A 21989-nucleotide genomic window follows, 5' to 3' on the forward strand; every position below is an offset into this window, starting at 1 on the left:
GGTTTGTGGGAAATGTAGTTTTTCCTCATATCTTCGACAGAGTGGTATTTCGAGGCGATGACGTTGTGCCTGTTGACTGCAAATAGTTTTATGAGGTCCTCTAACTTTAGCTGAAGAGTTCCAAGAACAACTCGGACGGAGACAACTTTATTGTTTTAAACCGCCTGCAATTGAGACGCTTCTTTCAGTGATATGGTTTCATATTTATGACGCATTTTAGTTTAATTCCTGTTTCAGTGTGATGTGTCAGTGTTAGGATGAAGGCTTTTGATAGAAATCGTTTAAAATACATTAGTATCTTTTCAAATTCTTAAGTGTTCAACAATTTAGTGGAAACTGTCTTATTGGCAGTATCTTTGTTTATTTGAGGCTAATTTGTGTATTTGTGTTAAACCCATAGGTTAAACCTCTTAATAAGTCCCATATACTGTTGATCCATGTCCAACTCCAAAACTCACATTTCTGTCTGTTTTATATATCCGGCATATTGGCAGGAGGCATGAGTTTATTTGTGGAGTTGTAAATACCATCTTGACGTCCCACAGCTGTATTTCAGGAAATGGGCCGTCCAGGTTTCTGTATAAAGTGCTGCTTTGTTTCTCAAGGAAATATAGCATGTTACAGTTCAAGTACACTAATATTCTTACAGGTAAAGCAATGTGAAGGAGAGCCTTATTTTATTCAGTTAATTTTAGAGCACACCGGTAGTACCCAATAGGACAACAAGAGGGAAGCAAATTCTAAAAATAAATTGAATGTTTAGTTAATCAACATTTCCTAAAACATATGACTGAATGCATTTTGAATGGGCAGTTTGAGTTTTTATTTCAGTGTAGTTTATTTATCAATGCAACTCACGATAAAACAAACAACTGGTGCTAATCAGAACATTCAGCTATCTTGATTTTGTTTTCATCAGTGTGAAATGTTTGTGGTTCATTTAATATGTTTTCATGCACAAATAGATGTAAATCAATCCAGCTTAAATAGCTTCCACTATGTCTGATCCATGGATAGATTAATATAAATGATAGATCTCTCCCAATACAATTCAAGAATATGATTGGTATGATTCAACTCACATACAAGACTCATAAGACAGACCACTTCAAACTATTTGAGAACGTGATTTTACAAGAGAGACAGTATAGTAGCCTACATGGCTCATAGTCAGCAGGGAGACAAACAAGATATTTTATATATTATATTCCAAAAAACACAAGAAATCAAACATTGCCCAGATCAGGAGATAAGTAGATGACGACATCAGAGGTAAATCATCTCTTTGTCCCCTTGTGTGAAATGCAGTGTCATTAATATTTACATAATACTAAGTGTGGCTGCCTTTAAATTACATATATCAGCAAAACACATGATCTTAAAAGAATACAACTTTCTTGCTGCAACTTTGTCAAAACGCAAAATAAAGATGTTGTAAGCTTAACAAAAGGAAGGGCAGAACAAATGTTTGATCTAGGGCTGTACGATATTGAAAAAAATGACATTGCGATATTTTTTTCCCCTGCGATATATATTGCGTTTTTTTAAAACTATATTTAACCGGATGAAGGATTTTAGTCACGGACGTACAGTATGGATCTTAACTGGTTGACTCATCATACCTTAAGTCATGTTCTAACATGTCATGATAATTCATGTTGCTTACCCTCAAATAAGGGGGTTCATCTGTGAATGAAGAAGAGAAAAAACTTTTTGTATCCAAAATAGTTCCAGATGGCAGATGTTGCTTTTCTTTTTGGAAGTAAATCTTCATTCTCTCCGGTATTGGCCTCCTGTGCCTCGCTCATTTTTTACCGGTGTTTTGATGGTCTGCAAACTAGCAGGGCGGGGCCTGCTGTGATCTGATCAAAGATTATTGTGATTGGTGGCTTGCTGTGCATGCAGAGCCTGCATGTCACTCACTCAAGTACCCCTGACATGAGAGCCACGCAAGTTTTCCTTTTGTAGCAAGCAGCAAATTAATTGTAACACGACGTGTTTGAGTTAATGTACCTACTTAATATCGCACGCCCTAAAATGAAGAAAAAAAAAACGTATTAGAAAAAATTAATAAAATCACACTTCCCTGCCATGTGAATATGCGCATATCGCGGTTATCGCCATGACACAATATATCGTTCAGCCCTAGTTTGAACCCATTCATTCACTTGTTAAAAATAAAACTTGTGTGACACATGTATATTCAATATGCAAAATGTTCTCAAATGTAAAATAACGCCAGATTTTGAGTCTTTGAATGCAACCGGGAGATCAAATGTACATGTTCCTCTGGCATATCTGTAGGGCTGGGCAATAAATCAATATGTATCATCTATCAAATACCACTGTGATCATGTCACAGGTAACTTTGAGATAACAATGCAAAGCAATTTGACGTTTGATTTCTTTCAGCTGTCGAATGAGAAACTACTACTAATCTTTTGTAATTTTTCTTTATAAATTGTCGAGAGTACTGCCAATGTTCCTCTGTGGAGGTGGCAGATTTGTTTTTTATGCATAACAAGCCCTAATATTACTAAGAGTAATGTTCACAGTGGACAATTCTGCAGGACATGATTTACATCTGGGATAAATGATGATGTTTAAATAACACTAAACGCTGGGTGCTGAGGTTGCAGTGGTGGATAGGTATGCAACAACGTTTGACTTTGAAAATGGGAGTGGGGTTTCCATCCCATCTATGGCCATCAAATGTTGACTTTCTTTAACAACAATTTTATCCAACAATGACAATTAAAAAAAGTTGATGATGGAAATGTTGATGGGGATAGTAAATTCCAAAATAAGTAAATAAACCTAATCCATGGTTCAGCAGTCAGGCTGAGATATCTGAAGACTTCTCATTGAATGGACGTCCTGCCAGAAGGGTATGGCTCCTATATAAAGGCTGAGGAGGGGTACTGTGGGTGCCACCACTCCATGATCTTTACACTCTGTACGGGATCCAAAACCACCTGGGTGCCGCCTTGATCCCCCCTCTTCTTCCCCCACCGGAGCGGAGAGTCCTGGAACAGCAGGCGGACACGGTGGTGGCGCATGTCTGTGCTAACGTTGATTGTGAACTACAAGAAGAGAAACAGACAAGTTTGGATTTGAAGAGGAGATAAGGATACCTGGTACACCAGCCATTATCCAAAACCGTATTATATCCTTTGTGCGTGAAGATAATATAGGCCAAAGCAGATTAATTAGCCAAAAATTAAAATACAGTTGTAAGCATAACATGACAAATAGGGGAAGATATTCTGAATGTTTTGAAGGAGATTTACCCATGTCTGTCTGTCTTTATCCATTCTGATCTTTTATGTGGCCTCAATAAACCGATAAACTCTGATAGAGTCTCAGTCATAAACATGATGTCCTAATCCCTAGGCCTCATAAAAAAAAAAAAAAAATCATATTTGAGTTACTCACGAGGGATAGCGACATGCCCATGACCACAGGGGTGAAGATGAAGTTGAGGGTGGTGACCTGAAGCATGTAGCAGTTAGAGTCTGGGTTCAGGTGGACATCTTCGTATTGTCTTGGCAGACACAATGACTTGGCACAACCGTTCTTACTGTGTCCCTGCTGCGAGGGAGATGACCACAGAAACACACGGAAATAAACATGACAGCAGAAGCAACGACTGACTATGTAAAACGTTATCAAAACAAAAGAAGTTAATTTGGTTTTTTAAATGTTTTTCTTACATGCTTAAGAAACTTGAAGTTGAACTCCCATAATGCCTCAGGCCGGGTCCCTGAAACCTTTCTGACCCAGGACAGTAAACACTACAACAGGGAACATTAAGCATATAACATCAACATTTGCACAGTGAGAGGAATACAAATGAAATATCGAGACATAATGTATACATATAAATAATTTAGGTTCTATAATATCTGGCTTTAGCCTAAGGCCCCGGCCACACGAGGACGATAACAGTCGTATCTGCTACAGTTCAATATCAGATAGATAAACGATAGCGATAACGGGTCCCAAAGTGGGTAGATCTGCAAACAAAACGCTCTGGGGGGCAAACGGCTCCGTGTTTACGCCTAAACGATAATTTCCTTGAAAATGTTGAAGCAATAGCCCCGCCTCTCCTGCTCAGAGATCAGCTGCTGGGCTGTCAGAAGAGGGGGGAGGGAAAGAGAGGCTCCGTTCTTTCATTCTTATATTGTTATTATATAGAGTCATTATTCATTTGTTTTAAAGCTCAATAAATAACAAAGAAGACATTTGACCGGCACTTTTCTAATTTTATCCGGAAGATTTAAACTTTAACGGACATGTTGACCAGCGAAAAAAAGTCGAACTGAAACTCTGCCGCACGGTCCCCTCGTCCCTTGGAAGAGGCGGAGAGGAGGGTGTTTTTCATCTGCTGGTGGACTACCGGAGAGAATTACAGCAGGAGCAAACGCTTGCCTTGGGGAGGGAGAAAAAGAGCTAGAGCGCCCACAGCGAAGAATAAACAGAAGGGCAACCATGGCAACCATGGTGGGAAGTCTTCTTCGCTGCTTTTGTGGCAGGAGTACAGCGCCACTTACAGGCCCGGCATATGTACTACAGCGTCTCCAGCGCTATCGAGCGGTCTCGTGTGAACGGACATGTTTCTGGTGCCTATTGCCTGTGGACGGAAGACTTTTTTGATATTGATTTCCGTCCATTTGCGTTAACGTCCTCGTGTGGCTCCAGCCTAACATGGGTGGTCGTGGATAGCCTGGTTAGCCATGAGCAATTTGCATGAAAAAGTCGGATCTATTAATTACAAGGACTAACAATACTTTAGCTCCATGTCTGTATAGTAAAGTGACTGATTGCAAATCAACTCATTTACCTTGGAGTTAAACAAGGTTGTGGGCGTGGATTCTGGCAGGGCAGGAATCTTTGAGACACGCAAGCTGAACGGCTCATAGAAATGGAAAAGGGAGCGAATCACACGTGCACGTAAAGAGCCCATCCTGTCAATACAGTCAGGCTGGAGACGTAACGGCAGGTCAGTATTAATCTTGTAGTGCCTGGAGATGGAAGGTGAAAGGGAGAGAAAGCATGTTTATTAAACAAAGTGTCAGTTTACTCGATTTGTTCTGCTAACTTATTTTACCACATTCAAAAATGTATCTTGTCAACATGTCATTTAATACAAAAAAATGTGTAAATGAAAGCCTGGAGCTTTTTTTGGTTCACTATAAAGTAACCTGTACACAAATATTGGCTGGTGTCCACTGACTTCATCAATAAAACCACCTCACCTTCTGTAAATCCTGGTCCAAAAAGCTCCAGTGCAAGTGACAGTCCAGGCATTCTTGCAGATCAGAGCGAATCTGCACACATCCTCAGGCCGAATGTAGGAGGCAAGCATTAACCAAATATCCACTGGATACTGCCCGCCATCACCGCTCTCACTGCTTTCTGTGAAAAAAGTAAGCATGTAAACCTTGGGTCCTGCATTTTCATCTCATACATTTTCTCAGTAAGCTTTAAACAAATAATACCCTTCCTCCTCTTGTTTTTCTTCTTGCTGGCATCTTTAGTTTCCTTTTCTCCATCTTCTTCGGGATCGAGGTCATCACTGCTGTCCAAAGCGTTGGCTGCGACACTCACTGAAGACGAGAGGACCTCCTCTACAGCACCATGAGATGCTTCCAGGCCGCACAGTAATTTTACTGAAACACGGAAAAATGCACTTAAATGATCTGTCCAGGCATTTATTTAGCTAAGAATGTGATATTTAGACAACAAGCAAACATTTCCAGCATCACAAATGTAAGTTATATAAAACATTTTCAGGTGCTAGCTGAAAAATTAGGAGCTGTGTTGCCAGATCTTGCAAGTGTGTGTGTTGCTGAGATCAGAAAATGTTGTCTCAAGCAAAGTACATTTCTCTCCAGATGTCTGAAGAATGTAATTTGGGGGAAAGTCCGGAAGATATTTGGCTTGCGGAAATATGTGAACTATTTAATCTGGTGACTATGTGACGAAAGGATCGGTTCCAATCATACAGTCTATAATAATGGTTATAATCTGTTTTCACGTTCACTTGTCCAAAAATATTTAATGGATTGTAACCTGTCGCTAGTCATTTAAAAGCCCCCCATCCCAACGAGGAGGGGCGAAACCCACGTGACACAGATACAGGATATTAGGCTTGTTTGAGATGAGCGAGACCGACGCAGACCTGTGCAATTGCGATCGCCGTCTTGCTAGTGCGTTGCATGATGGCTAGTCATTTTGTCCGACTTGGGCTGCATCTCAGGTCGGTTAAATGGAATCCTTGCGTCCCTCACTTGCGTCCTTTCCCTGCGTTTAGTCCCTCCCACCAGGGAAGCATGGAGAGACGCAAGGAAACCACTAGAATCAGGGAAACGAGTTTTAAGAGCAATGGGACGTCCTTTCCTCCGGAGCGTCACGTGAAGCGACGTCCGTTTGTGATGACGCCGCACAGCTGTTCGTCTGACAGCAGCCAGCTCTGTCCCCGTTGTTTTCACAAACACCCCTGCCTCTGTTCGTACACATTTACTGACATAAAACATTTGTATCATCTGTTGTAGACCCAAATACATTAAATAAAATAAGAACTCAAAAAAGATAAACGCCATTCTTAAAATGTATAAACGAACAATAGTTAGATTAATATTGATTAGAGTGCACAATAGAAATAAAAATAATAAAGAAGAAAAAGAGATGTTCTCCATCAAAACCCAGTTAGATTAACATTCATTGGACTGCACACTTTGTTTGTTTGTGTGGATATGTAGCAAATTAACATTTTAAAAATAGTACTTATTGACTGACTGAATGGAAATGACAATAAATGAAAATGTAAAAAGCGATCATGAAAATGTTTCCAATAAATGAATAAAATGATTTTTGACCACTTTGTTGTTCAGATATAATCACATATTTGTAACTAAATGACACATTAATTGAAACAAAACACAGTAAACTCAGGGTTGCCAACTTTGGGCACCTGGCTGGAGTGAGATTTTGATATCATGGGTTTAATTGCACATATGCGCACTAAATGACTGCTATCGTGTCAGCAGCGGGACCTTAGCATATATATAGGATATATATACAATATATACAAATACACAATATTGGACACAGACTATAAAGGGCACATAGTTTCATTCACTAATGAAAGTGAAATTGAAATTGACTTATCGTACGATAAATAAAAATGAACTCGATAAATTGCCATTTACATGAGGATGTGACTAGCAGTTTGAAAGGATGTACTTGAATTATTATTATATATTATCATTATGTCAGTGGTCTAAAATGGTCATACAACGGTGCCGACAATATTATCGTTTATCGCAATAATTTCCGGGACAATGTATCCTACAAAATTAATTATCGTGAAAGGCCTATACATGAAACACACACACACAAATCTACAGACTTACTCCAAACTGCCAAATATATTAATTAAAACACTCTCACTCTCATATACTCTTTGACTCTATTTTGGCCTAGTACAGGGGTCTGCAACCTTTTTGACCAAAAGAGCCATTTTGCTCCTTTTTCCCAAAAAATATTTTGTCTGGATCCGCAAAACATATTTCATAGCTTGATAGCTAATAAAGTTGTATTTATTGTTATATCAGACAAAAACTACAGTTTTTTTGCATTTATTAGGCTATTTATTATATTTACAGCACAGGGGAGTCCTCTGCACATTTGAAGGAAGAAAAATATAATTAAAATGGGCCCACTTTGAAATAAATAAAACATATAGCTGCACCATATAGCTGCACCCTAAAAAGAGTTAAAGGTAGGGTAGGTAAGAATGGCGAAACCAGCTCGAGTGCGCTAGAATTAGAAAATACACAACCGGAAAAAATCTGCCTCTTCCTTTAGACTTCCTTACAGAGCCCCTCCTCCAACACACACATGACCAATGAGGGCACGAGATAAGTTTGTGCACAGATGGAAGGCTGACAGGCAGGTAGGCCATCCGATGACTGGTCGTACTTTTTACAGCGCTACGGCTTCCACAGATGAAGTTTTGTATGTATTTAATTGTCAACGCATTAAATATATTCATTGCCATCGGGACGTTAAGAGCATTCCATGGAATATAACAAAAAGTGTTTTCTGAAATAAATTACATACCCCATTGAATTATGACTGAAGGTCGTCAGCTGTCTTCCTCTCCAGTGTTGTTCCTCGATACGTAAAGGCTGCAGCACCGTTGACAACTTCTCTCTACATATCAAACATACCGGTAAACCAGCATCGTTTGCTGTGAAAGCATATAACTCTGTCCATGCAGAATTAAATCCTGTGTTCCTCCGGTACTTTTCTTTGATTTATCCATAGTTCGCTCATCGAGCCGGGGGTCAGGTTATTCGCCTGCAAGAAAAGGCGCTAGCGTAGCGCGGGACCGTAGCACGATGTGACGTGATATTTTAGTTGACCTAATTAAAACCGTTTTGTTTTTTATTTATGTGTCACAGTATCACCTCAAAATACAGGATACGAAACATTTTCAACCATGCAACAAAATATAAATAGTCCTACAAATACTTTTATTTTATTTCCTTCTTATTTTTGTCAAAGCTCAAGGGAGCCAGAGCAGAGGGCTTAAAGGGCCGCATGCGGCTCGAGAGCCGCGGGTTGCTGACCCCTGGCCTAGTAGAACAATAAGCAGCAGACTTTTACTTTTTTATAATTTATACTGGATCTTAGATCTGCGCATGCGCAATACCGGTCGGGGATTGACCAACCGGCTCCCACTGCTCTGCTGTCTGTTAACGTTGTTAAGAGTGGGCGGGGCGGGGAGGGAGCGGATCGACAGCTTGAGCAGCTTTCAACTCAACATTGTAAATAACCAATCAAAAACGATCGCCGTTTCATCTTGTTTTTGGCGTGAGAATAGTTTGGGCAGCGTTTGATTGAGAGTGAAAGCGTGTGTCACACGCCAGATGCGTGAGAGTTGAGCCGCAGCTCATCTCCAGGGTCGTCCCTCCCTACAGGCCTCACATTGCGCAGGGGGCTGCGGCTTATGAGCTCGGCTTGTGCGCAGCTCTCAGCGTAGTTCTCCGCGCGCCCCCCCCCCTCCCCCCAGCTGACACGCGAGAGCGAGAAGTGACAAAGGGAGCAAGTATGTAACCCGACACCGTTGCAATGAATCGACATCTGACCAATCACGGCTTTGATACGGCCACTAGTGCAGGTTAGGAGATGTCGGTGAAGACAGTTTCAGTCCGGCGCAAGCAAAAGGAAAAAAAAACATGAAGAAACTAGAGCATCACTCGAAGGTGGGTTATTGTATGAGTACAACTTGCGAATGTTGTATAAGTCAAATGTTAAACTTTTGCCAATTGCCATTCACGACATGAAGGCAGTCTCTACATAGCATATAGGCTAATGGGGATGCAGTTATTTCCAGCATTCTTTATTTACCATTCATTCAAGTATGTTATGCCTTTTATCTGCTAATGTACAGGAGGAAGAGTGATTAACTGTCTGTCAAGTTGACTTACATAACAGTTCAAGTTTACAGCCTAAAAAACATGGAGCATTTGTTCCCCTTTTATTAATTTGTATGTCAATTTGCACATTTCATGGTGATGCTCAGCCTCTCCCCTTAACAGTCATCATCATGTCAACCACAACACAGAGAAATACTGATAGAAATGTGTGTGTAGTTGTTGATACGTTGCTGACAGAGGGAACTACATTTGAATAGTTTTAAGAAATATCAGTTTTTAAGCATGTAATAAGCATGTTTTTTCTTGACTCTATTACAACTATATTATAATAAAATATAGTATTTATATTATTGAATTGATTATGATTATTAGTAGAAGTAGTTTATTTGCATTAATTATATTTTAATCTTTTTGAGGCTAGTATTTGGCAGGAAATGCAGACGTATTCTCCTGTAAACGCATTCTGAACGACATACATTTACCATTTACCTCACTGTATAAAAAAGTAACTGTGTTGATAATAATAATAATAAACAGGAATTATATTTGCAAAGTATTTTGTTTCCAAAAAATAAAGGTTACGCCTGTCGGTGGGGGGGGGGGCCTCATCTATTGTCGCCCCAAGTTGGCCAGGGACGGCCCTGCTCATCTCAAACAAGCCTATAGACCAGGGGTCGGCAACCTTTTTGAAATGAATTGCCATTTAAAAAAAAAATTGTTATCAGCGTGCCACGATCGAGAATGATCAACGGGGGGGGGGGGGGGGGGGTTGAGGAGCTTGACGCTCGTGAACTATCAGCAGGAGTGCGGGGGAGCCTCGCTGGAAGCAGTGTGTGGACCTATCAGTGCAACTTACATGATGCCGAATTTAACAAACACATTTAAATAATTGGTTTAAACGGCATAATAATAAGGACGATCGTCCGTTCTGTGATTCTCCAGAGCACACCTGTATTGGGGTCATGCAGAGTGAGATGAGATCGCTGTCCCTTTAAGAGAGAGAGGGGAGTGTGGCTTGTGTGTTTGTGGATGTTAGAGCGACAGTGAGGGAACGTGTGTATGTTTCTGGAAGTGAAACAAGGAAGCAGAAAAACGGAGGTCTGTGATGTATTTTGTGAAACAGAAGAACAGCTAAATAAATGCAACGGCCTCCCAAGAAGAGCTCGCCTCTCTCCAGTCATTTAAGCTAAAGTGGGTTATTGAACCTGAAGCTTGTTGCTTCTGCCCTCCTCGACTACGGTCTGGGAGCCGACAGGAAAGTTCAACACACAGATGGCCAGTCCGCCCCTTTGTAGCATATTATTTCGATGAGAGATGAGCTGATCGCCACTGGGCTTTCAACTAAATACACAGCAACGCAAAAACTGCGGCATTTGTACAGCTCCTTATGGGTACTGCAATTAGTGAAGTGCTTTCCTCCGTGGTGAAACGATCAGCTCTAGACCACGGAGGAAAGCGGCAGAAAGTCGCTTCGAGTTAAAGAGAGCGGGGCTGCGTTACGTGCATGGCTTCCTTCTGCAGGTAACGGGGAGACACGCTCTGGCGGCGGTCTCGATCAGGATCCGAAAATACCATTTAAATATTTTTGCACACTTATTCCTAGTGTGCCACTGGTTACGGTGCCGCGTGCCAGGGGTTGCCGACCCCCTGCTATAGACTCTCAGTGTGGCGTCGTCTCTGGCTGCAGTCACTGAAGCTGTGTTCAAATCTATGGCTCAAATAAGACTTTTTGGCCAAGACGCAGGCAACGTGAGACGGCACAACAGTAGTCTCCTTTATGTTTGTTGAGGTGTACCACAGCCTTAAAAGGTCCCATGTCATGCTTTTCTGGTTATTACCCGTCCCCTTGTGTGTTATGAAGGTTTTTATGCATGTAAACTGCAAAGTCAAAAACCCTGAAAGTACACCCTGTAGCGAGTAAAACTCTAACACAGAAAAGACCTCCCCAAAACGCCTCGTAGGAGATTTCTCATTTTCTTCCTGGGTATCGCTACGTAGGGATACCCAGTAGCCACGCCCAGAGCTATGGCCGCACCCTCTGCCAGCCTTTCACGAAACAAAGCTTCCCAAACCTTTCAGCGATTCATGCCGGATATGTACAGTGTAGGGCACTGAAGAACGATGCTGCCTGTCAGCTTCTCGACCAATCAGAGCACACTGGGCTCACAGGGAGTGGGGGCAGGAGCTCGAACAAGCCGTTTAGGACAGAGAGTGAATACCAGTGAATACACATACTTTACAGAGATGCTGTATGAGAAACCAATGTGAGTTTGGAAAATTGCACAGTATAAATCTATTTTAGTATACCTCAAAAATGGAATTATGATCAGTAGAAATGGCCATGACATGGGACCTTTAATGCACATCAGCTTACCTTCTTTTTCAACTGCATTTGCAACAGCCTTTTTCAGCCTCCCTGACTTCACAACGGCTGGGTCGGCATCAGCATAATCAGCAACGGTCACTAGCAAGAACACAATTATTTCCTTATGATTATACTGTTAAAAGTGATATGTATTGATACAATGACATGACCACTGCAGACCGTAGCATGACCACTAGTGGCGGTAAATTAGGTAACTAACAGCCCACCTGTCATATGAGTTACATGTACAGTTATATTCCTTTTGGCCCTTGCTAATAACCTTACTGGAAAAGAAACCCTGAAGTTGATCTTGGCAAGTCCTCGTGTTTAACTAGAATGCCTTTAACACTGAACACATCATTACAACTCGATTATGTAATTGTAAACAGAAGAGGGAAGCCGGCCGGGGAGTGCTAACAGTAGGCGGGCTAGAGTTAGCTTGCTTGCTAATTAAAAAGTAACCTACCTGATTCCGAACAAACGTCCCCTGCCTTAAATTTCAGCCGTTTTCTGTTCCCTTTCTTGGGCATATCGACACAAATGATCTGTGGACGCTTAACGGGCCTGCTGGTTCTGCCATGTCGCTATGGCAAGCCGGGGTAGAAAGAAAGAAAGAAAAATGAGAGAGAAATTGAAAAATGTTCCGCCAGGATCTTCAGCCATCATGGAATGACGTGACGCTACAAGTAACGCGAGATTATCGTTTAAGTTTTCTCGATCTGCTGCTTTACTGCCACCTGCTGGTCATTGCAAGCATTACACGGGCTTCTCGTGACCAACAGTTTAGAAAAGAGGGGTAAATCCATCGACTTCACTGTGTTAAAAAAAAGTGGTGGGGGCATTTCTCCAGATTTAACGTCAGCATAGCAGAAGACAAAATATGTCCCACTCCTGTGTTGAACCTAGAGCACCTGCATGAAAAACCAATGTGTTTTTAGAGCAATGAACGCCCAACTATAGATCTTGCTGTGATGTGATTTTGAGTGAATTTGTACCTTTATGCACACAACGAGCACACAGGTTTGGAGGACAGAACATGACATGAGTAAAAAAAAAAAATGCATAAATACAGCAATAAATAAATGTGGAAATAAATACAGGACTAAATAAACACAAGAAAACATTTATATACCGGAATAAATAAATAAGTATGGAAAAAATACAGCAATTAATAAAACAAGACAAAATAGATAAATATGGAAATAAATGTATAAATAAAAGGATATAGTTGAGAATAATACAGAACACACATTATATATATTGAATGTATTTCTACATTTATTTTCTTATATATTTATTAATGTAAGTTTGTGTGTGTTTCACACAATGTTGTTTTGCTATAGCCTTGTACTCTGTGGATACGACAACCTTTATAACAATTGTACTTTCAATTGCTCTGAAAGTTTCAAGTGCACGTGTCTTTAACCATACTGTATCTTTGAGTTGCTATTATATTTTATTTCACTTCCTCTGACCAGTACCACTTTAATTTGGAAGCTTCGTGTCAAGTTGTACACAGTGCAAGGAGAAACACAGTGACTCTTCCCTCTTCAACAAATATTTTAAAAGCCTCTTTAGTTTCTCACCTGCTTAGCCAGAGTAAAACACTTTTGTGTGCAAAAACTAGAGGGGGACAGCAAACACCAGTGTGATTTTGGTGGGAGTACGACTACCCTGGACAAAGTTACAGTGGGGGTGCCAAATCCGGCAGCACCAACACCTGGTCTGCCACATGTGGATGTCCCTCTTTAGTTTCTCACCTGCTGAGCCCAGTGTAAAATGAGTGTGTGTGCACAAACTAGAGGGGGACAGCAAACACCTATGTGATTTTGGTGGGAGTGCGACTACCCTGGACAAAGTTACAGTGGGGGTGCCAAATCCGGCAGCACCAACACCTGGTCTGGTGGGAGGGGCGGCCCTGATACTACTGCAGTAGTACTACAGTATACTACTGTGTGTACAAATGAGATTACATGGGAAGAAATCTTCAATTAGAAAAAAATGACTACTGCATTCTATTTAGTAGGTCTACTGCAGTACAGTGTTCTCCAAAGAGACAAATTAACACTCACATGTTCTGAGAACGATGTTTGCAAACCCCTGCAAGGGGATCCTGCCCCAGAAGATGCAACATGCTTTTCCGGTTATTACCCGTCCCCTTGTGTGTTATGAAGGTTTTTATGTATGTAAACGGTCTGCAAAGTCACAAACACTCAAAGTACACCCTGTAGCGAGTAAAACTCTAACACAGAAAATACCTTTCTATGCTGCCCCAGAACGCCTCGTTGGAGATTTCTCTTTTTCTTCCTGGGTACAGTGATGTGCCCATACCTAAATGGACCCATTGGTCCAAATGGAACAATCCGTGGAGCCGTTACGTTACATCCGCGGAAACATTGACTAATCCGCGGACTTCCTCACACACACACACTCAATCTTTTCTCAGCTGCAGCTCCGCCAATTTCTCCTCCCTGAGACAGCGGGACGCGGCGAGGCTGTGAGTCGGTGTGTGAGGAGCACACACACAAACTCCCAGCCAGGCTGCGGGTGTGTGTTCGGGCTGGGTTTCGCTGTGTCTTTCTGTCTCGCAGACGGCCACCGGGCTCATAGGGAGGGGGGGCAGGAGCTCCAACAAGCCGTTTAGGACAGAGAGTGAATACCTGGTGAATACACATACTATACAGAGAGGCTGTATGAGAAACCAATGCGATTTTAGAAAATTGCACAATTTAAATCTATTCTAGTAAACCTCAACAATGGAATTATGATCAGTAGAAATGGCCATGAAATGGGAACTTTAACATTTAAACTATACACATTCTACTCTCTGAAAAGAAAAGAAACCAAACAGACCACTTTTACGTCAGGGAAACAGGCCAAACAACATTGCCTTTAGCATGTTTTTGGCTCATTTTAGAGTCAGTATAGGAGGAATTATTTGTTGTTTACTTTTTTTTAAGTGCAGTGCCTGCGCCCTGCTGCTGCAAAGCGGGAGCAAAGTAGGCCTACGTTTTTACATTTTCTATTAAAAGTTTACTAACATGTCCAAATTGCACATCTTGACACTAAACCAGTGTTATTGTTTATTACATTTCTTTGTGCACTCTTTTTTCAGAACATGTATAAGTTATACTTATAGTGGTGGTGACAAAAATGGCCATTCCAAAAAGTGGTGGGAACATGTCCCCAGCGTCCCCAGCGCAAATGACGCCTATGGGTAAGTCCTATTATTTTATCAGCCAGTTACAACATGTGCAAGTTCAATTATGTTATAATTACATTTGTTTCTTTTAATCGTGCCAAATTCAAGCATCGTTGAAAGTTCTGCCTGTTTGATGTGAAATTATAACTCAGAAAGGTGTTTCTTGTCGTATTCTGGCTTTACTGAACACCAGACCAATGAGATGGTTTGTTTGATATTTGTTTGCATGTCAATAGCAATGTCAAAATGAAACTGCAAGTACAGAAGTCACCCTGCTTCTATCAAGTTTACAGTATGCACTTAATTCATACCATTAAAGCTGCCCTGACATCACTGAGCAATGGTAGACTTACAACAAACATTTGCCAGAGAAATTACACATTGGCAGATATCACTTAAATGTTTATCAGACCAAAGAGTCAAAATGCTGAAAGATCCACAGTGCTATGTTCAGTAACCTAGTCTTTTGTGCTAGTGCTGCAGGAAACGGCATTCTATAATTACTTTTACAACATTGTTGTCAAGGCCTTTAAAACCAAACTTCAGAAAGCCACACATCCTAGAGCAACTCAAATTAAATTAATTGATTCGAGGAAGCACTGTTGAAATTCAAAGAAGTTATTGAGTTATTTTTTCATTATTACTGTCCTCTAATACTTATAGTGAACCAAAAGTCATGATGGAGGCTTGCTTTTCAACATCCGGGTATTTCTGCACTGGTGGGCCATGTTAACAATACCGTGTAACTGTCTGTCACGTTTGAAGGGATGAAATCGTAGCATCTTCACGTATCCCAGCATGGTAAATCATCACATTTTCACAGTATTGCCATGTATTTTATCTATGGCACATTACACTCTGCTGCAGCATCTAACCCAGACTAATGACTGAACTGTTGTCAGTCATAAGTCTGCTCATCAATTTCCCATGAAGGTTATTCATTGCTTTTTCTTTACACTAAGATTGTAATTTAATCGAAATGTTACAAACTTTTGTTTTTAATAATTCAAAACAGTAACTTTGAGCTAAGAAGAAAGGTGGGGGGCAACATTTCTTATTCCATACTGCCGCAACAACATGCTTATAAAAAAATGTGATATGTTATTCAACAGCATGATCCTTTGAAGCTTTTTTTATTGTTCACACCTTCACACTTATATATTTTTGAACTGACAAACAACACTGTTGTTTGAGGATTTGTTTTCTATGTGGTACCCAGCCTACTTGTATTGTCAAACAACGTCTCAAAAAAGAAATTATCATGGCCCACACCATCTTTTTGACATTTCACTGAAAAGAAAGCTATGTCTGTTCTGCAATTTATGTTAGTTAATTATCATTACTATAGCACAATATTGCAAACTGTGAAACAACAAAAAGGTGGCTCTGCGTCACTGGCACATGTATGGTTATATTTCAGGGCCCTTGTGTTGTGGAATGGATGGCAATCTAACACTTGATTGCACAGCCACAAATAGTGTAAGAGATGTCTGTTACAGTAATATTTATAATCTTCAACTTCGTCTCAGTTCCTGCAGGGTGCGCTGCTCACTTTTAGCACACTGTCTGCCTGTGTGGCTTGGTAAAACGATGCCTCTAGAACGAGCATCATGTCTCAGGAGCATGAACGCGCTTAGTGGTGCTGATGTGAAAAGTGAATTACCTGATTTTACCAGCTAAGGGTCAAGTGTGTGCTAACTGCAGAAGCATGATACTAGTGCAGGGTTTATGCTGTGAAATTAGTGAGTTTATTCCAGTTCTCTCTGTTATATACGCACATGTGGTGCAAACTGCAAAACGCTTATAGGCTGAACCGCCGGGAGTTGGTCCCATATTTCCAGGGCTGTAGCCTGGTATAGTGACAACTGCAGATTCACGTGTGTGTGTGTGTGTGTGTGTGTGTGTGTGTGTGTGTGTGTGTGTGTGTGTGTGTGTGTGAGTGCGTGTGTGTGTGTGTGTGTGTGTGTGTGTGTGTGTGTGTGTGTGTGTGTGTGTGTGTGTGTGTGTGTGTGTGTGTGTGTGTGTGTGTGTGTGTGTGTGTGTGTGTGTGTGTGTGTGTGTGTGTGTGTGTGTGTGTGTCTGGGCAACTGTGTGTGGGAGGGGGAGTGAGCGTCGGTTCGGTGGCGGTGTGTGGAGAGATGGAAGCAGAGAAGGCGGATGCAGATAAGACTCTCTCTCACTCTCACTGTCCCCAAGACTAAGGACGCAGATACACGTTTTCTCTTGGATGTTACCCCTGATTGTTTTATTTACATGACAATATGCTATGATCGTCGTGTTGCGGGCACCACCCCTTCAAACGTACCCGTCTATCTCTGAGCTGTCAATCATATCACGCCGGGATTTCTACATGTGAGTGCATGGCGCGCCGGGCAGGGCGGATCTGCTCACGGGGTGGAAACAACGCCGGTTAATATGGATGAAAGGTCAACCATCATCTCATCATTTCAATCACTCTGATTAGGTAAGGCGATGTAAAGCTTAAGGATGCACGTTTGCTGCACGAAAGATGTAATGCACTGAGAGTAAGGCGCGTTTACGGTTGCATTGGCTGACGGTTGCTACGGGGCGTTAATAGGCCCTTTTATCAGTTATTGTAAGTCTGTTTATCAGGCTTGTAACCCGCGTGTATCCCCTTCTTAATCCAGACAGCGACAGTGTCCTATTGCGTTGCCCAGACCACAGTGCTGGGAAGATGATGTGCGAGGTGATGCCGACCATCAGCGAGGGAGACTCGGCCGGTCCTCCCAGAGGCACCGGCGGCGTCCCGAACGGCTCGGACCAGGAGGCCAACTTCGAGCAGCTGATGGTCAACATGCTGGACGAGAGGGACAAGCTGCTGGAGTCCCTCAGGGAGACTCAGGAGACCCTCATCCAGTCTCAGACCAAGCTGCAGGGGGCGCTGCACGAGAGGGACGTGCTCCAGCGGCAGATCAACGCCGCGCTGCCTCAGGTGAGGAGCTCTCGGCCTCTGGAAGGGGAGGAAGGGTCGGGCTGTGGGTGAGACGAATACGATTGTGTCCAAGGGTAGCCTATACATAGTATTAACGATATGCTGTGCGGGCCTATCGTCAGGAGAGGAAAGATCAGTGGTGATCTTGAAACCTCTGGTACTGATGCTGCTGACTGTCAGACCCCCTGAACCCCATGACCCAAAAAGCTTGTGCTGATGTCATTGAAACTGATTTGGGATAGTTACAAAATGCCCTAAAAAGGGCACCAAAGGTCTCTATGTTGAAATGTAATTGTAAGTCTTTCATTATTTCAGTTTTGTGCTTATTTATTGCATATAACGTTTACCAGTCAGTTTCCAACGTACATTTATAGAGCCAGATAATGTTCTAGTAAGGCAAGGAAAAAGGCAAGGCACATTTATTTGTACTGCACATCTCATACCCAGAGGCAACTCTAATTGCTTTACAGATTACACAGGCAAAGACACAACATATACTGTAATGATTAAAGAAAACAATAAAACAACCATAAGCACACATAGTAAAAGCTTTTTTAATGAATTAAAAGGAACTTTAGTTAAAAGGAATGTTGAATCTGATTTGAACTATTTTATACTAGTCTGCATTGTTTTAAGTCTTAGCAATTTGTTCCACATTTGAGGTGCAAAGAAGCTAAACGTAGCTTCACCATAAAAGAAACTTCAATTGCACATAATGTGGGCGGTTAATATGTGAGCACCTTGCCTCAGGGCTGTCTAGCAGGTTAATGTGGCGGCCATGGCGATATTGATGCTGACTGATTTGGAGCAAATTAAATTACACTACTGCTTGATAATAGTGCTGTTGTGTTGAAACATGGTAACACATCAAATGCACCTCTGTGAGAGCTAGACCTGAAAAGGTTGAAAATGACAATTTCATTTAAAAGGCAGACGTCAGAGCAGCTTTTTATATAGTAAGCTTGGATTTACTCTTCTTCTGGGGAATCTCGCTAAAACTCCTGAATGTCCAGGGATATCACCACAAGAATAAGTGTAAAGATGAAAAGGGTTTTACTGGCTACTTACATACGACTTCAAAAGCTCATGAGTGGCAGTGAACCGAAAGGAGGATCTAAATGTCCAGTAGAGAGGTAATGCAGTAGCTAGAAAGGTGGTTGATGGAGTTTTTTACTAACTGGAATAATGATGCCGCTGACTGTAGAGGTCTTGGTCAGTTGTTGAGAGCTCTGCTGGTCAGAGAGGAGGGCAAGGCCCCACTATCATTATCTGGATTGCAACAGCCTCACCTCTGTATGCGGTGACCTGCCTGTCAGTGGTAATGTGAGTGAAAGAAGCTGAAGATATCTTGATCATGTGCCTATGTTTGTGTGTGTTTGAGAGAAAGAGAGTTGAGTAGGGGCTGCCGCAGTCACCGAGCGTGACGACAATGAAGCCTCAGCATATAAAGCTGTGTTACCCTCTGACCCTCTAGTCTAAATGCATTGCATGATGTCACCGAACGGTGTGTCTGAGTGTGTGTGAGAGAGTGAGGGAGAGAACCATCCTGATGATGACAGCCTCACTGCAGCCTCTTGCGAAAGAAACATGGCCGCTTGCTGGTGTACATGGCCCTGGGCTGCTTGCTTGCACACATGCCTACATGTTTGTGTGTGTCAGAGAGAGAGAGAGAGTGGGAAGAGTCTGTCATGCTTGTTTTATAATCCTGCTTGGTTCAGCGTAATGTTTTATTCTACCAATAATACAAGTATTAGTTATACAGTCAGAGACCTCAGGGACATTATGCAGACATTATGACTGGCGCGCACATGCATAAGCTGTCTCTCTTTCTCTCTCTCAGAATGGCTACTCACACTCATCCACAAAAAACAGCAGTGGTCATATCCACAGTAGCCACAGAGCAGAGAGATGATGCAATGGACAGTGTGAGAAATACTAAGAAATTTGAGAATCTTGCTCAAAATTGATTTCAGTTTTGTCTGCTGAAATGATGATGAATAAGGATAGTCTGATGCATTTTTGGAAAGTGCCGAATGCATCTTGTCATGATGAGGATAAATTGTGGAAAAATGAACATACTGTATCTATTATCTCAAGTTTGGGTGTGAGGAAAGAGCAATGATGTAGCATTTGGCGATGCTTCCGCTGACCCCACCATGCTATATGTGTCAGTGGTAATTAGGCTGACTTGCGGCTGTGCTCCACGTGACCAGGGTTAGTGTGTTCATGCCCTGGACTACAATACAATATCACAGCTTTCTGTTTGATCCTGCCGCCTTACCTGTGTAGCCCTCCAGTCAGCAGTGTCTGTGTGTTTGGCTATGTGAGATGTATTTTTCTGTGTGTGTGTTCAGTTCTCTCTGCTCCCAAGGTGTAGGCTGATGTATGACTGTTGGCATGGCAAGGCAGCCTTTTTTGCCCAAATCCCACCACTGTTCTATTGCCGCTTGCCTAAAAAATATTTGTCATCTTCACATACGTAAATAGCATTCACATGTGTGTGTGTGTGTGTGTCTGTGTGTGTGTGTGTGTGTGTGTATGTGTGTTTGTGTATGTGTGTGTCTGTGTGTGTGTGTGTGTGTTTGTGTATTTTAGTTTAGTTTTGGTTATGTCTTCTGGTTCCCTGACTCCATGGGACTGGTCTGACCCAGAACTGTCAGATCTATGTCTCTCCTCCACACACACACACACACACACACACACACACACACACACACACACACACACACACACACACACACACACACACACACACACACACACACACACACACACACACACACACACACACACACACACACACACACACACACACAAGAATGCACGCACACACACACACACACAAACAAACTGTGTGAGGGATTCAAAATTAAATTCTCTCCAATGTCGTCATTGTTAAAAATGCATATCGAAAATCCCCCTGCATCACTGCATCGTAGAAAATGGGACGCCATTGCCATTTTACCACACATACACACACAGACACAAATACAGAGACTAGGATTGATATTTTAATTAGTAACAGAGAATAGAGTTTCAGATTAACATGTCAGCCCATTACAGTGCAAAATGCTTCTAATACAGCCCTCAGAGATGGGTTTGCCCATAGACAAATTAGGTCTTTAATGCACACAAAGACTCAGGCACACACACACGCATGCTTATGCAGTATACGCACACACATGCGCACTCACACATGCGCACACACACATGCACACACATGCGCGCGTGCACACACACACACACACACACACACACACACACACACACACACACACACACACACACACACACACACACACACACACACACACACAATGCCTGTTACTTTTCTGTGTGAGAAAAATTGTTCCGACACTGTCAAGTAGAATGTGTGCGGTTAGACTGTGTGTTTGTCTGCCTGTGCATGCATGGCGTGCATGCGTGTGTTTAATGCTGACAGCGGGGGAACACTGTGTGTCAAACAAAGCAGGTCACCGTTCCTATTCCATTTCTGTATTTTTGTGCAATATATTTGTGTATTATTACTATTTTCTATTATTCATTTAGTATTATTATGACCCATAAAGGTACCATATTCAAATGGAAGCTCCAGTGATAGAGTATAATTAATTCCTGTTGGTTGACTCTCAAGAAACAGACTAATGTCACTAGTGTGACGAATTAACTTATTTTTTAGTAAAGAGCCCCAAAGTTGTTAGCTTAGCTAAGCATAAAAACTGGAAGCTAATGGGAAACTAGCTAGCATAGCACCATGTATGTTGGGTTTAACTTGCACACAAACACATACAAAGACAACAAAAAAAGTCACACAATAACACAAACATACTAACTAACCGAGGCAGGGGTAAATCAGCAACAACAATGTTCTGAGAGGTCAAATAACAGCTTTTTTTCACCTCCAAACGGGCAGTCTGAAGGCAAGGTAAAGCAGTGTAGTGAAAATACAGCATACAATTAAAATGATTTCGATTTTGAAGGGTGGGCTTTCTCTTACAGTAGGTTGCCAAAATCATCAAC

At 41.8% G+C, this 21989-nt stretch overlaps 2 protein-coding genes across 7 annotated transcripts in view; one reads left to right on the top strand and one right to left on the bottom strand.

Annotated features, from left to right (window-relative positions):
- Nucleotides 1-799: 799 nt before the first annotated feature.
- Nucleotides 800-12482, bottom strand: tmem183a (transmembrane protein 183A). Its single transcript, XM_079683062.1, has 8 exons — nucleotides 12281-12482; nucleotides 11824-11913; nucleotides 5502-5672; nucleotides 5259-5418; nucleotides 4844-5024; nucleotides 3714-3794; nucleotides 3436-3591; nucleotides 800-3083 (listed from the first exon to the last, which is right to left on the bottom strand). The coding sequence occupies exons 1-8, from the start codon at nucleotides 12342-12344 to the stop codon at nucleotides 2898-2900; spliced, it is 1089 nt and encodes a 362-aa protein (XP_079539188.1). The 5' UTR covers nucleotides 12345-12482; the 3' UTR covers nucleotides 800-2897.
- Nucleotides 12483-17120: 4638 nt separating this feature from the next.
- ppfia4 (PTPRF interacting protein alpha 4) overlaps nucleotides 17121-21989 on the top strand; it is a 54382-nt gene continuing 49513 nt past the window's right edge. For all 6 annotated transcript variants that reach the window (XM_079683170.1, XM_079683172.1, XM_079683171.1 and 3 more), the window contains exons 1-2: nucleotides 17121-17480; nucleotides 17665-17969. In XM_079683170.1, the coding sequence (XP_079539296.1) occupies nucleotides 17712-17969 (258 nt within the window). In that variant the 5' untranslated portion in view covers nucleotides 17121-17480; nucleotides 17665-17711. The remainder of the gene's footprint in view (nucleotides 17481-17664; nucleotides 17970-21989) is intronic.

The sequence above is a fragment of the Notothenia rossii genome (genome assembly GCF_949606895.1).
Source record: "Notothenia rossii genome assembly, chromosome: 5".
NCBI lineage: Eukaryota > Metazoa > Chordata > Actinopteri > Perciformes > Nototheniidae > Notothenia > Notothenia rossii.